Source organism: Sebastes fasciatus, chromosome 17, assembly GCF_043250625.1.
Source record: "Sebastes fasciatus isolate fSebFas1 chromosome 17, fSebFas1.pri, whole genome shotgun sequence".
NCBI lineage: Eukaryota > Metazoa > Chordata > Actinopteri > Perciformes > Sebastidae > Sebastes > Sebastes fasciatus.
Window position 1 is genome coordinate 2,979,897 of NC_133811.1, and position 13,085 is coordinate 2,992,981.

Sequence of the window (13,085 nt, forward strand, 5' to 3'; positions counted from 1 at the left end):
TTGCGATTAAATATTTTAATCGATTGACATTTGATTTATGTTATTATTTATAATATTTGAAAGAATCGTCTTTATTAAAATTGACCAATTGTTTTGTGTTGTTAACTGATTTCCAATAAGTATATACACACATTTGCATAAAGCAAGCAATATTTGCCCAAATATGTTGTTAAGAGTATTACATACTTGATAAATCTCCCCTTAAGGTACATTTTGAACGGATAAAAAAAATGTGTGATTAATTTGAATGAATTAATTGCAAACTGATGTGTTATACATATTACATTGGCAATGCTTATAAGGTTCAGTTTTTGTTAACAATATGTACAATGACAATATTTTAGGGATATTTTGATTCAAATGTAAGGTCATTATTGAGGTGTATTGGATGTCAATATATAAAGACCATTGTCTAATATTTTGTCATAAACAGAGGAGGGCAGAACAGTGAAAAGATTTGTAGACATGTCTGCAATAGATGTCAATAGATACACTTGAGTAATCAATGAAAATCCATGACAGAAAATAAACCTACCCTTGAGCGCCACGGGTAAGATGAGTCCCCGTAGTTGTACGTTATCTCCTCACCCGGAGATATTTCTGTCACTGCGAACAGACACAAGTGTGGTTTGCCCTCATAGACTATAATCTTCATCTCACAGTTGGGACTTGTGTGATTGTCATTCGCGAGTCTCCCGAGGGTCCCGTCCTCGTTCGCAGCATCAACGCTGCAAATAAAAATACTCTTAATGAAACTTAAACCACTCTTAAAATATCTGTTATATCATACATAACTTTAACATCCTCCTACATTCTGCCTAGCTTTTCCAAATTCACACTCTTGAAGATGCACTGATGTTAAAATAACTCTGGTCAATTTAGTGTTTATTGTTTATTTAAGGACAATCCCCTAGTTTTTAATTTAGTCCTGAAATTACAAATACAATAAAGACATACACAATAAAAGTACAGAGTAGGCAGGTCGGAGCAAATATGATTAAAAAAAGTTATTTTTATAAAACGGTCACTATATCCTGACAGTAGTACATGAAACAGGTAATCTGAAAAAAATCATGTTCCTCTGTGTCCTCTGGTGCTCCTAACGGCATCTGCAAGATTTCACAGACCGGAGGAAAACAACCAATCAGAGCAGAGCTGGAGCCTTGCCGTCTCTGAGCAGCTGTCAGTCACTCCCGAACTCCGATCAAACGGTCAAACTAGGCAGCGCTGATCAAATATGAATCAATATTTTGTTACTGTAATGTGTATTTCTCTCCTCAAATGTTTTCAGAATCATCTTGTAGTGTACTGTTCAGCTGTAAAATGAGAAAGTTTGTGACCCGGGAGCCATGTTGAGATCAGTTGAGGAAACACCAAGCACTGCCCACCAGCCAGAGTAAACTTTCTCATTTTACAGCTAAACAGTACACTACAAGATGATTCTGAAAACATCTTAGGAGCGAAATAGGCATTACAGTAACAGAATATTAATTCATATTTGATCAGCGCTGCCTAGTTTGACCATTTCATCAGAGTTTCTGAGTGATTGACAGCTGCCTCCGTTGAATGAACAGCCAATAGGAACGCTCTCTCTCTCTCTGAACTGACCTGTGATTGGCCAAAGTCTCCCGTCACAGGCTAGATTGTTAAATCCTGAAAACAGAGCCATGAGGAGGAGCAGAAGTCTAGTTGTCTCTCAGAACACTTGAATTACAATATGCTGAAAGGTTATTATGGAATTTTTGCCCAATGATGCCAAAACCATTCTGCCTACTGAAGCTTTAAGCTAACCAGGTACACAAATAAGAGAAATTGAGGACGAAGAAGTACCAGACATAGCAGTGCAGTTAAAACAGAGAAAGAAAATTTACTGCGCACACACACACACAAGAAATTCATGCAGCATGCATAGAGGAGGGTGGTCAAGACTTGTTTTGGATAATTCAATCTTATAAAGTTTCCCCTATAACAAAAGCCCAAATAGACCATTTAAAAACAACTACCCTCCTTTAATGAAAAAATCAGAAAAAGCAGTGAACTCACCGCCACTTTGTTCCATTCCATGAGAAGTCAAACAAATAATTGTTCAGAGTATCACCACACTTCTTTCTCCTAGTTTCTCTGTGAGAGAAAATGTTCCCCCAATACTCAACAACGAAGGCGGATGGTTCAATGGATTCATGGGTAACCACACCTCTCCCTATAAAAGCAAGAATGAAGAAACAATCACATAGATTAGATACAGTTATTGACCAACCATCCCATCAATAGCTCTTGATATTGTGCACAGGTATCTCTATGAAAAGACATCTAGATAATAAAAAGCACACCTTTAAATAAAGGGTTAAATAAAAAAGAATGAAAGAAATGAACCTTTAAAGGGATCTATAAACCTTTCCTCCAGGAAGGGTTTGTCTATGCGAGCCTTTATGTGCTCCAGGGCATCTTGCTCAGGAGTTTGTTGCCTGCCTTGTTGTTCCGCAGCATCTGGAAGAGTTATCCAAAAATATTAAAAATGAATCCATAAACAAAACTAAAATTAGTGTCATACAAAAACCTTGTGTTTATCTTGGAAAACTTTAAACGTGTTCAACCTGTGTTGAACTTGCAATTTATTTATTTATTGCCTCATCATTTATTGATTATTTGTAGGGCTGTCAAAGTTAACATGATAATAAGGCATAAATTCATTTTAATGGCACTTATTTCTTTAACGCATTAACGAAACTTGCGATTGTTAGGTTGTAGTGGCTCAGTTTTTAAGCTAGAGTGAAGATGCTGGTATCATATGAAACTACAAAAAAACTAAGGAATCTATCGGTACCAACCATGTCATACTAGCTTATTGCAAAGGAGGCTAAATAACGCTCCAAACTTACACTCAATTTTGGCGAGGTAAAACTTTCATGGCCATTTTCAAAGGGGTCCCTTGACCTCTGACCTCAAAATGTGTGAACTCTGAACTCTAAATGTGTGAATGTAATTGGGTTCTATGGGTACCCACGAGTCTCCCCTTTACAGACATGCCCACTTTATGATAATCACATGCAGTTTGGGGCAAGTCATAGTCAAGTCAGCACACTTTCTGGACAATATTTGTCATTGTTTTGTGTTGTTAATTGATTCCAAATAATAAATATATACAGATATTTGCAAAAAGCAGCATATTCGTCCACTCCCATGTTGATAAGAGTATTAGCAAATGACAAATCTCCCTTTTGAACACGTACATTTTGAACAGATAAAAAAAATTTCTGATTAATTGAGATTAAATATTTTAATTGATTGACAGCCCTAATTATTTTATTTATGTTATTTTATTTCAGTGATTCATATCACCTTTAAATATTTAAAAATATTGTCTTTATTAAAATTGACCAAAAGGGAATCAGGAAGAGGCAATGTTGCAATGTGCATTATAAACTTCATTGTCCTTGGCCGTCCCTGCAAAGTATTGTAAATAAAAGTATGAATATTACAGATAAATGGGTACGGGAACACACCGCTCTGCTGAAGTAAAAGATTAGAGTCTTCATCGTCCTCCTCAGCATCACAGTTTTCAGGGTTGCCCTGCTCCACATCTGGCTCCAATTCATCTGGAATAAAACGCAAGATATAGCATGTGTCTATTTGTAGTTTAAGAAGTGATTTGTCTCCACTGGCAGGTCAGACATGTACACTGGACACGTACCCTCAATCTCAATTTCCTCCAGAGAGTTTCCTTTGAATCTTTCAAGAGAACCCTTTTCCATTGCCAGAAGAAGTTTCGATATTTTTGCGAGTTCCACAGCTGCCTCTGGCAGCCGATAATAGTCCCTGTCGGCCCGGATGTCATGGCCCAACAGTTTAGCGAGGTGATCGAGCTCGTCATTCTCCAGGTTGAGAATCTGGAAGACTCTTGCGATGTGCTTGTGAAGATGCACCGACCTGAAATGCTCTGGGTTCTTTGCACGACACAGACTTGAGAAGGCCCTGATGCAGTTCGCTCCGTGGTAGAGGCTTGTTGGAGAAGAGTTTGGCTTTGCAAATAAGAAAGGATTGTCCATGTGTACGCCACATACTTCTCTCTTGTTCACGAGCAGCGTCATTGCACTGACAAGTTCAGAGGTCAACAAGACAGCAACGTTTTGGCCAGTCCTGTCCACAATATTTATCCTGATGAAGTGCTTGGACAACACTTGGGTCGAGTAGTTCCTCTCCTGGAATGTCTTCAGTGTCATTTTTGAAACCTCAGGTGCACATTTGCTTAAGATGGATGTTTGTGCCAGTGTCACCCTACAGAGTGCACTGTAGACCTGCGGGCTTTCATACTTTTTCAGGCTTTCACTGGCAGAGGCTGATGCTGTTTCCAGGTACCTGTAGAACACCTGAACATCCCGTGTGAATGGTATGGTAGACGGTTTGTTTACTTTTCGTCCACCCAACGAAGCGAGGGCTGTTTGGGAGACAAGTTCAGACCATTCTTTTTCACACAGTTTAATGAATGTCTTTGCGTCTCTCATCGTCTGCTCGTTGCCATCAGCTCCGGTGAGGACAATGGTGCACATTTTTTTCAGTGAATGTCCTAATTTCAAAGCAAGACTTGGCTTGTTATAGCTGTGCATCTTTTTATCGAAACATGCGATGTCTTTGACGGCCTCAACAGTTTTGCAGAAGTTTTCGGGTTTGATAGCATCTTCGAAGCTAAATATGGACTTTTCATGAAGTGTTAACAAAAGTCTTCCCATTTCTCGCAGCCTCTGTCTGATGTAATCGTGTTTACGTGGATTATTTCCATACGTCTCGGACAGATACTGTGCCAGCCGTCTTAGAAGGAAATCATTTTGAACTGCGGATGCAATCTCATCTTGTTTCATAGCTGATAGCATCTTGTACACTACAGCTGGAATTCTTTTGGAGAATGGTGACTCGCCTAAAACTCTTGTCTTGTCGCCTGTTGCAGAGTCTGTTGTTGTCCTAGAAGGACAGCGGGCTACATGCCTCCACATCTTCTTACGTCCATACATGCCTTTACAATGTGGACAGTGCGCATGTGTTTTAGTACTGATCACCGCGGTTTTCGGTCGTCTTCTCAGTTTTAACTCTCCGCTGTTGTTCTTCAAAACCTCTTGATTATGTTGGTAATTTCCCCGGTTACGTAATTCGTCAAATAACTTCTTTCGATCCTTGGAGGTTTTGGGCAACGCCAAAGCTTCAGCGATATCAGGCTGTTCATCAGCATGCCTTAAAAGATGACGAGAAATTTTAGCAACAGCTTTCCCGCAAACGTAACAGTAATTTTTACTGGTGCGAGAAGGGCCTCTGAGGTTTGGTGTAGCCTCGCTGGAGCTGTGGTCTCCATCCCAGCCGAGTTCATCAGAGCTTAAGGCGGCTTCGTCTTCCTGCTGAACGTATGAAGCAAAAGGTGAGTTGTCCCTGAAATCCAGCTGACTGTTGATTTCATTGCTATGACTTGGTCCACTGTCAGCTAGTTCGTTGTCATCATCAGAGCAGGAATTTTCAAAGCTGGAAGCCGACGAGTCTTCAAGCTGGAAATACAGTAGAAACAAGAAATTTAGTACATACAGCACATAACTTTATACACAAACACACAGAAACACATGCAATCTACTGCTTTACCACACAGCCCAGTTTATGTTCATTAGTGAACTTTAGAGGTGTGTGAGAGCAGTGTGCATATGTTGCTAAAGCCAAGTTCACACTACAAGACTTTTAAAGTGGTCAAGATCGCTGCACTGTTCACATCACACAACGTGCTGTCTTGTAATCAGGAGTCTTGAAGTCATTGTGGTTTTCACACTACATGACTGACTGGAGAGAGGAAGTCACAGACTACATCTCTCACCGGGATGAATCCCTGATGAGGTCTCCAAACTATGTTTTGTAACAAAAACAAACACGAGAAATACACGGTAAATGACGCGATACCGTACGCGACACATATTGCTGATCGTTTGCACGTGTTTACAAAATAGCCTGTTTCCACACTCTTTTTACTTTTTATTCCTCTAGGTGCAACAATAACTTTGCTCTGTGTTTTTATTGTTACAGGCGACCCCTCCTCCCCCAGGTTTCCCCTCAACTCGTGTCTTGCGCTCTCATAGGCTGTAGCTTGCAGCCGGAGTCCTTGACAGGTCCACATATTTAGCATGCTAGATATCTGGAATGTGTCTGCGAGGCATCGGCAAGCGTCGGCGAGACTTTAGGCTTGCGTCTCTGAGCAATTAACATATGACGCTCAAGCTCCGATGTGTGAGTGGCAAGCCAACACCAATTTGCCTCTGATCTGGGGCTTTTGTCGGGGAGCGGAAAATCAGGGCGAAAGTGGTGTAGTGTGAACTAGGCATAACACAGCAGTCCGGCCTCATTTGCTGGAGTGGCCAGAAAAATACGATCGAGACATTTTTCTTTTACATACCCTTTCATTCCTTGGTGTTGATGAAGTAGCATAAATGTCTGAGTACGAACTACTCGATCCATCATAGGACGCCTGTAAATGTCAAATGCAATAGAAAAGTCATGCGGAAATTAGACACTTGGATTTTTCTGCATAGTAAACTGCAAATTTGAGTCTCTGTGTACTGCCTTAATTAAAATAATACTACACATTATACCTGCTGTGTAGGTGAGATGTATGGAGGCCCCAAGTGTCCAACATTAATATTTAATGACTAAATTAATTAATCACTTGAATAAATACAGACAAAATATATAGTAAAACCATGAAATTGTAGATAATCCAATATATTCTTAACATTTTGTTCATTATAATTTAATGTTATTGTATCCTGCTTCTTTCCACAATTAATATTTATTGCAGGCCATTTTTCATCAAGCTAACAATTCTTATTTCAAAATGCACACTTGTCCCAAAGACCATTTTATTTTCATTTTGGTCTTATATATTTTTCATCACAAAGTCGGACCCTTTTGTCAATCAAGACAAACTGGACAGAGACAGTTATGAGATTGTCTGAATGAGCAGACAGCACAACTTAAGGGACTGTTTGTAAGTTTTTACACATACAAATGTATTTTAATCGTTTTTTTATTGCCAATGTGTGAGCAGGTTGTAATCTAACCTAAAAAATGAGACTTTCCGCAACTTTCTGGGTTTCCTCTATCAGCCTGTAGAATGCCGGCCGTTTTACCGGGGAATTCCAATGCATGTCATGTCATGACGCTCGGGAGTGCCTTTATTTTCAGCTCCGCTTACAGGGCTAACAGTGTGCAACCATAGCTAACGTTCGGTTAGAAATGGAGTCCGCAAATGGCAACAAACGACCATCCGCCACCACAACTCAGACTCCAACACAAACTCCACGAAAGCACAAAAAAACAAAGTTATATCTGGTGAAGCCCATCTTAAAAAACAGGAATGTGACCGACGTCGGAGAAAAACTAGTGTTGTGGGAGTGTGTGTGCACGTGGGAAGTGAGTGGGGAAGCAAGAGAGAAAGAGCGGCGGCGAGTGTGTGAGAAATCGAGCGAGCAGCGGAGCAGAAGAGAGTTAGTTTAGCTTTGAGAATATCAGGTGAATGTTCAGTGGCAGTTATAATTTGTGCAGAAACAAATGCTGCAGCTCCTCAAGGGGGGGGGGGGGGAGGGGTTAACTCCGGAGCGAGTAACGTTGCCTCCAGGAGACCTAAACTACGGTGTCTCCCCTGTTCCTTCTGACTACGGTTGAGAGGCTGAAGCAAGAAAAGTTAACACTAGGATCAACATCGGCCGGGCCTTCCATTCATGGAGGGACCTTCGTTTGGTCAGCTAACATTACTGCCAAGCAGGTGAAATATACGTATAGTGATATTAACGATTTAGCTGCTAATGTTGCTGACATTAAATCAACATGATGCCTGTCAATCACGTTCAGTTTCGTGTGTATCAGTAGTACGAGTATAAGCGCGAGCAACAGGATGCTGTCGTTGACTTAACGGCCACAGGTGTCACTGTTAACAAGCAATATCTGATTTTTACAGAGTCCCTCTAAATAGCTATATGATGTGTGTTAGGATGTCCCAGAAAGAGCTATGATGATTAAGTGATGACAGTTCCCAGCAGGATCAAAAATGAACATGGCACACGGTTGCCAGTATGACTACAGCCATTCTAGATTTACGACTGGGATGGCTTTCACTCTAAATACAGAGCGGTAGGCCTGGAAACTGTCCCAAGTCAAAACCTTACATCTAACACATGGCATACACTCAGTTGCCAGTTTATTATATTTTATTTTATCCATTTATGTATTACTTTTGTATTATATTTGTCCCCCCCATTTATATCAATGAGAGTAGGCTCTCTCTAAAACAATTTCAACAAAAACTGAACATTATAACCATAATCTGGAGGATTTATTACAGGACTGCATAAGTTTTTGCTAGGCGTACCTAATAAACTGGCAAGTGACTGTAATTCTAGTGCAAAAATCAAAAGCAAGGCTCCTTCTATAACACAAACTTACCTTTGATCGCCACGGGTAAGATGAGTCCCCATAGTTGTAAGTTATCTCCTCGCCCGGAGATATTTCTGTAACTGCAAACAGGCACAGGTGTGGTTTTCCCTCACAGAAGATCTTCTTCATTTCACAGTTGGGTCTTATGTGATCGTCATTCACGAGTCGTCCTAGGGTCCTGTCCTCTTTCGAGGCATCAACGCTGCAAGCAGAATACTCTTAATGAAACTTAAACAACTCTTAAAATGACTGCACTTAACCATGTTGATTTAATAACCGAACCAGGTCTCTTTCTGACAAAACGTACCACCACTGTGCTCCTTTCCATGAAAACTGAAACAAAAAATCATTCAGAGTATCACCACATTTCTTCTTAGGTGTTGCGTCTTTGTGAGAAAAGATGTTCCCCCGATATTCAACAACAAACATGGATGGTTCAATAGCTTTGTGGGTGAACACTCCTCTCCCTAGGAAAGCAAAGATTAACATGAAGACATTAGTACAGTGTAATAATGACCAATTTGCATGACCACGACCATTGTTTTACTTTCAAACAAATATATTTTCACATTGAGACATATGTCCTCTTGGCACTTAAATAACATGTAAAAGTTTTTTTTTTAATCTTTACTATGCAGAAATTCTAATTTCCCGTCAGTCTGCCTTGTTTGACTCTAAACTGGGTTATCGTACATTTTCCAAGAACGTCTTACTTTAACTCCTAAAGAACAGAAATATACTTACAAGTGAGTGTATATGCATATACACTCACTTGTAAGTATATTTATATATTATACTTGCAAGTATATTATACTATTGTCAACTTAAATGTACAAGCCCATGGGCTTGTACATTTAAGTTGACAATACCAGTTGTGAATACCAGTGCTTGTCTCGGTCTATAAAAACATTGAATTACTTGATTATAAAGCACCAATGTTTAGCTTCGTACATCTTCGATGGCAGGCACTTATTTCACTCCGACTCCCCCTCTAACATTCTGTTTTGAATCATTCACATCTTCATAACAGAAAAAGGGCTCAAAAGGACTAACCTTTTGTCAAATAATACCAGATATCCTGTCAATATTAATATCTAGACCGCTATCAGAAATGTACCTCCTACCTTTAAAGGAGTCTATAAACCTTTCCTCCAGGAAGGGTTTGTCTCTGCAAGCAACTATGTGCTCCAGGGCATCTTGCTCTGGAGTCAGCTGCCTTCTCTGCTTCTCCATGACAGCTGGGAAAATGTCCAAAGATACTAAATTAACTTTGGGTGATATGAGATCTGCTGAGCACACTGTTCTTGGTAAATATAAGGCAGACAATAAAGATTTTTTGCTGAATGTTAAGTATTTAAAATCACTAGCTGATTTACACATTCAACACTGCTTTAAAGCAACAGGTTAGTTAGACAACCAAAACCCCCCTTGGAGGCTAACAGGTGTCTTTCCTTACAGTATATGAAACACTGCTACAAATCTGAAAAACACATCTTACAACACACGTTATAAAACACATATAACAAACTTTATGTCTGTATGTATGTATGTATCGAGATTACAGCTTTTTCTTTATTACAATAACAGAGGCAAAGTTGTATGTTTAAGACTGGTACAAACACAGATTAATAATTATCTGCAACTCTACTGTCAGGAAAGTCAAGTGAAATAAAACGTATTTCCTATCTGCATTAGCTGCCAAGTCTGTAAACACAGGCAGTCTGTGTGTATGTATGAACGGAAATGAGTGTTGCAACTATGAGCATAAACAGTAAGACACCAGTGCAGCTACAGTAGCTGTCTGTCTGTTATGAGTCTGTTATGAGTCTGTTGTTTACTTCCTCCTGCACACACATGCCTCTCTAGCATGCTAACACTAACTAGTAGGTGGTGCATAGTAATGTCAATGCTTTGATGACCCTTTACCCACTGCTTTTGACTTAAAAACATGTCGTTTCAATAAATATATCTTTTAAACACGTTTACCTTTGCTTCAATATCCCACAGTAGAAGCAAGAAGGTGTACAGATGTGGCTAACACAGTGGCAGCCATCTTTCCTTTCCGTCCTCTTTCCAGACGCCGTGACGAGAACGCTGCGTTATGGAGCGGCGGCAACTCCAGCCAATCACTGATTGTAACGTCACTGACTGACTCTAGAAGCAGCCAATCACCGGTGGTGAAACACCAACATGAGGTAGTAGCTACAAGGGAGCCAGCAAAGTGTGGAAAACTCTCGAGAGTTATGGTTAGGCATTGATCTGGAATAGTTAGGCAACTTGCGGGCTCCCTTCTAGATACGACCATGGCCTGTGTGGTTTATGAAGATATACACAGAAAAAGTGTTTTCACCTCACCGGTCCCCACATTCAAGCTCACACGTGTCAATAACTTAAACCCCTTACTGTTCTCATAAAACAACTACGTTTGAAATGTTTTTATTCAAAAACAACATACAATAGAAAATACTCAGAACATTGGCAGCCATACTTAAAGGACTGGGGGTTAATATAACCAAGATATACATGAAGGGACAGTATTTCTTTTGTATTTTACACCAGGGTTATGGTTATGCAAAAAGTTAATGTCTAGTGGATGCTTGGATGAAAGTTGGCCCAAAAAAGGAAAAAATTGTGTTTTGTCCAAATACCATGAAAGTTGCCAGCCTTTTTTAATCAGTGGTAAATTCAAAGACAGAATTTTCTTAAACGTATTCAAATCAATTCCAAAAACATTTTTTAATCCCATCATTTGGACACTGGTGATCAAAGTCTGTCCATTTCTATTGATGGGGCAAAAGGAAATATAGAAAACAATCTCACAATCAAGTGACCAGACCTTTCAAAATCAGATTATCTGATTAATTAAGTCTTTCACATTTTACCATGGCAAGTTGGAGAAGACTCTGGAACATTGATTATGCCAGCAGATATAAAGAAAAGAAACCTGTCATGTCACACTTTGGTATAATCAAATATGTGATTTCCTATTCCAGGAATTCCTGTTAGGAAGTGTATTTCCTAGATTTCCGAGAATGACTTTCCAACAATCCTCAGGGTATAAAAAATGTTGGGCCTGGAAATAAGCATGTGCTCTTCGACTGACACCAAATCATGGCATTGATGCATTGTTGAAAATCTAACTATACTGCAGATTTGTCACTCAACAAGATGATTTGTGATTTACTTCTACATCACAAAGCTGTTTTCAGTTTGTCTTTTCATTGTAGGTCTTTTAAACAAGGACAAAAAAAACAAACTTAAATCCAATTTGCACAATAATTGTAGGAATCAACGTGGAAGGAAAAAAAAGTAGCATTATCCAACAGCTATGTGTCCTGCGGAGCAGTAGTTAACAGTCTGAATGCTGAGCTGAGTCTTGTATCTCACTTCCAAAGTCCCACCTACAGAGCATGTGGTTTAGGAAGTATGACTTTCTTTTCACTTCTGCACATTATAGTTACACATGTGAGAGATGTATTCTGTCCATTTCTGTTTATTGGGCCATGTTTAAATGAACATTTCAGTTTATCTACAAACATTTACACCACAAGCTGCTACGCCGATGAAAGGTCACTTCTGCTCCCAATCACTCTGAATCCCCGTCTTCCTCCTCGTCAGGTATAAATGGTGGATCATCGGGTGTCTTCTGCTCCGTACCTCCGCTGGTCCGAAGATGCAGCTCTCTGACGGTGAGGATGCGGATGAGCATGCCCTCCATGGCGCTGTCGTCCAGAGGGGAGGAGGAGAACCACAGGGGGCTGTTGGGGACGCAGCAGCGCTCGGGGTGAAGGTAGAACAGGTTGGTGCGCTGCTTGACTGACTCCGAGCTGGATGGAAGACAGTTGTTAATGTCAACGTGGTGACCAGAGGATAAAGGAGACCAACATGCAGCACTAAGTTTTCACTTTTGTCTTTGACTGAAACACCATAAAGTAATTTGGCTGGGCAAGACGGTCAACAGATTTAAATTCTTAGCAATGTAAACATTAGACACACATTAAAGCAGTGGTTCCCAACCTATTATCCTTTAAGCGCCCCCTACTTGTATCTATGAAAAGCTGAGCCCCCCCCTCCTCAAACAAAATTCTCAAATTGAATAAAGTGATTCAGTGTATTAAATGATTTAATCTTTTTTTTTATTAAATCAATTTTCTTTAATGAATAGAACATTTCGTCAACATAAATAAAGTGATAACTTCTTGACGGATTCGCCAAGCGACTGCAGATACATAATATTTGTTTGTAATGACTTCATTAATTTACTATGATGGCATTAGAGCCAAAATAGATTTTTTGTTATTGTGGTTAAATAAAGTTAATTTATGGCGTTGTAAGATTGCTGCTAGACCCCTCCCCCCCCCCCCCGTTTGTCTGCGTCAAGCGGGAAAGCATAGGTTTTTGACCGCAGTGAAAAATGTTGTTTTTGAAAGGCTAAACGCCAACAAATATGGATTGAAGCAGAATATGTTGTTAGATTTTGCTAGGTTAAAAATGATCTTTTTTAATAGTTTTGTATACAGACTGTTGTATAAATTAAGCAGTAAGTGTGTTATTATGATTTTAGTTATACATGAGCAAATCTAATTTTGACAACCTCAGAGCAGACAAATCCTGGCGCACCCCCTGTGATC

The 13,085-nt window shown here is 39.7% G+C and overlaps 2 protein-coding genes across 7 annotated transcripts in view; both read right to left on the reverse strand.

The window, feature by feature from the left end:
* Window positions 1-10,589, reverse strand: part of LOC141753956 (uncharacterized) — a 56,786-nt gene extending 46,197 nt beyond the window's left edge. For 2 of the 3 annotated variants that reach the window (XM_074612662.1, XM_074612660.1), the window contains exons 1-10: window positions 10,441-10,589; window positions 9,579-9,692; window positions 8,762-8,921; window positions 8,464-8,656; window positions 6,419-6,490; window positions 3,692-5,528; window positions 3,504-3,596; window positions 2,374-2,487; window positions 2,044-2,200; window positions 536-728 (exon numbers count right to left, since the gene is read on the reverse strand). In XM_074612662.1, coding sequence (XP_074468763.1) covers window positions 536-728; window positions 2,044-2,200; window positions 2,374-2,487; window positions 3,504-3,596; window positions 3,692-5,528; window positions 6,419-6,490; window positions 8,464-8,656; window positions 8,762-8,921; window positions 9,579-9,687 — 2,928 coding nt within the window. In that variant the 5' untranslated portion in view covers window positions 9,688-9,692; window positions 10,441-10,589. The remainder of the gene's footprint in view (window positions 1-535; window positions 729-2,043; window positions 2,201-2,373; window positions 2,488-3,503; window positions 3,597-3,691; window positions 5,529-6,418; window positions 6,491-8,463; window positions 8,657-8,761; window positions 8,922-9,578; window positions 9,693-10,440) is intronic. The other variant, XM_074612661.1, reaches the window with a different exon arrangement.
* A 285-nt stretch (window positions 10,590-10,874) lies between these two features.
* LOC141753959 (zinc finger MYM-type protein 4-like) overlaps window positions 10,875-13,085 on the reverse strand; it is a 42,081-nt gene continuing 39,870 nt past the window's right edge. For all 4 annotated transcript variants that reach the window (XM_074612669.1, XM_074612668.1, XM_074612670.1 and 1 more), the window contains exon 27: window positions 10,875-12,281. In XM_074612669.1, the coding sequence (XP_074468770.1) occupies window positions 12,041-12,281 (241 nt within the window). In that variant the 3' untranslated portion in view covers window positions 10,875-12,040. The remainder of the gene's footprint in view (window positions 12,282-13,085) is intronic.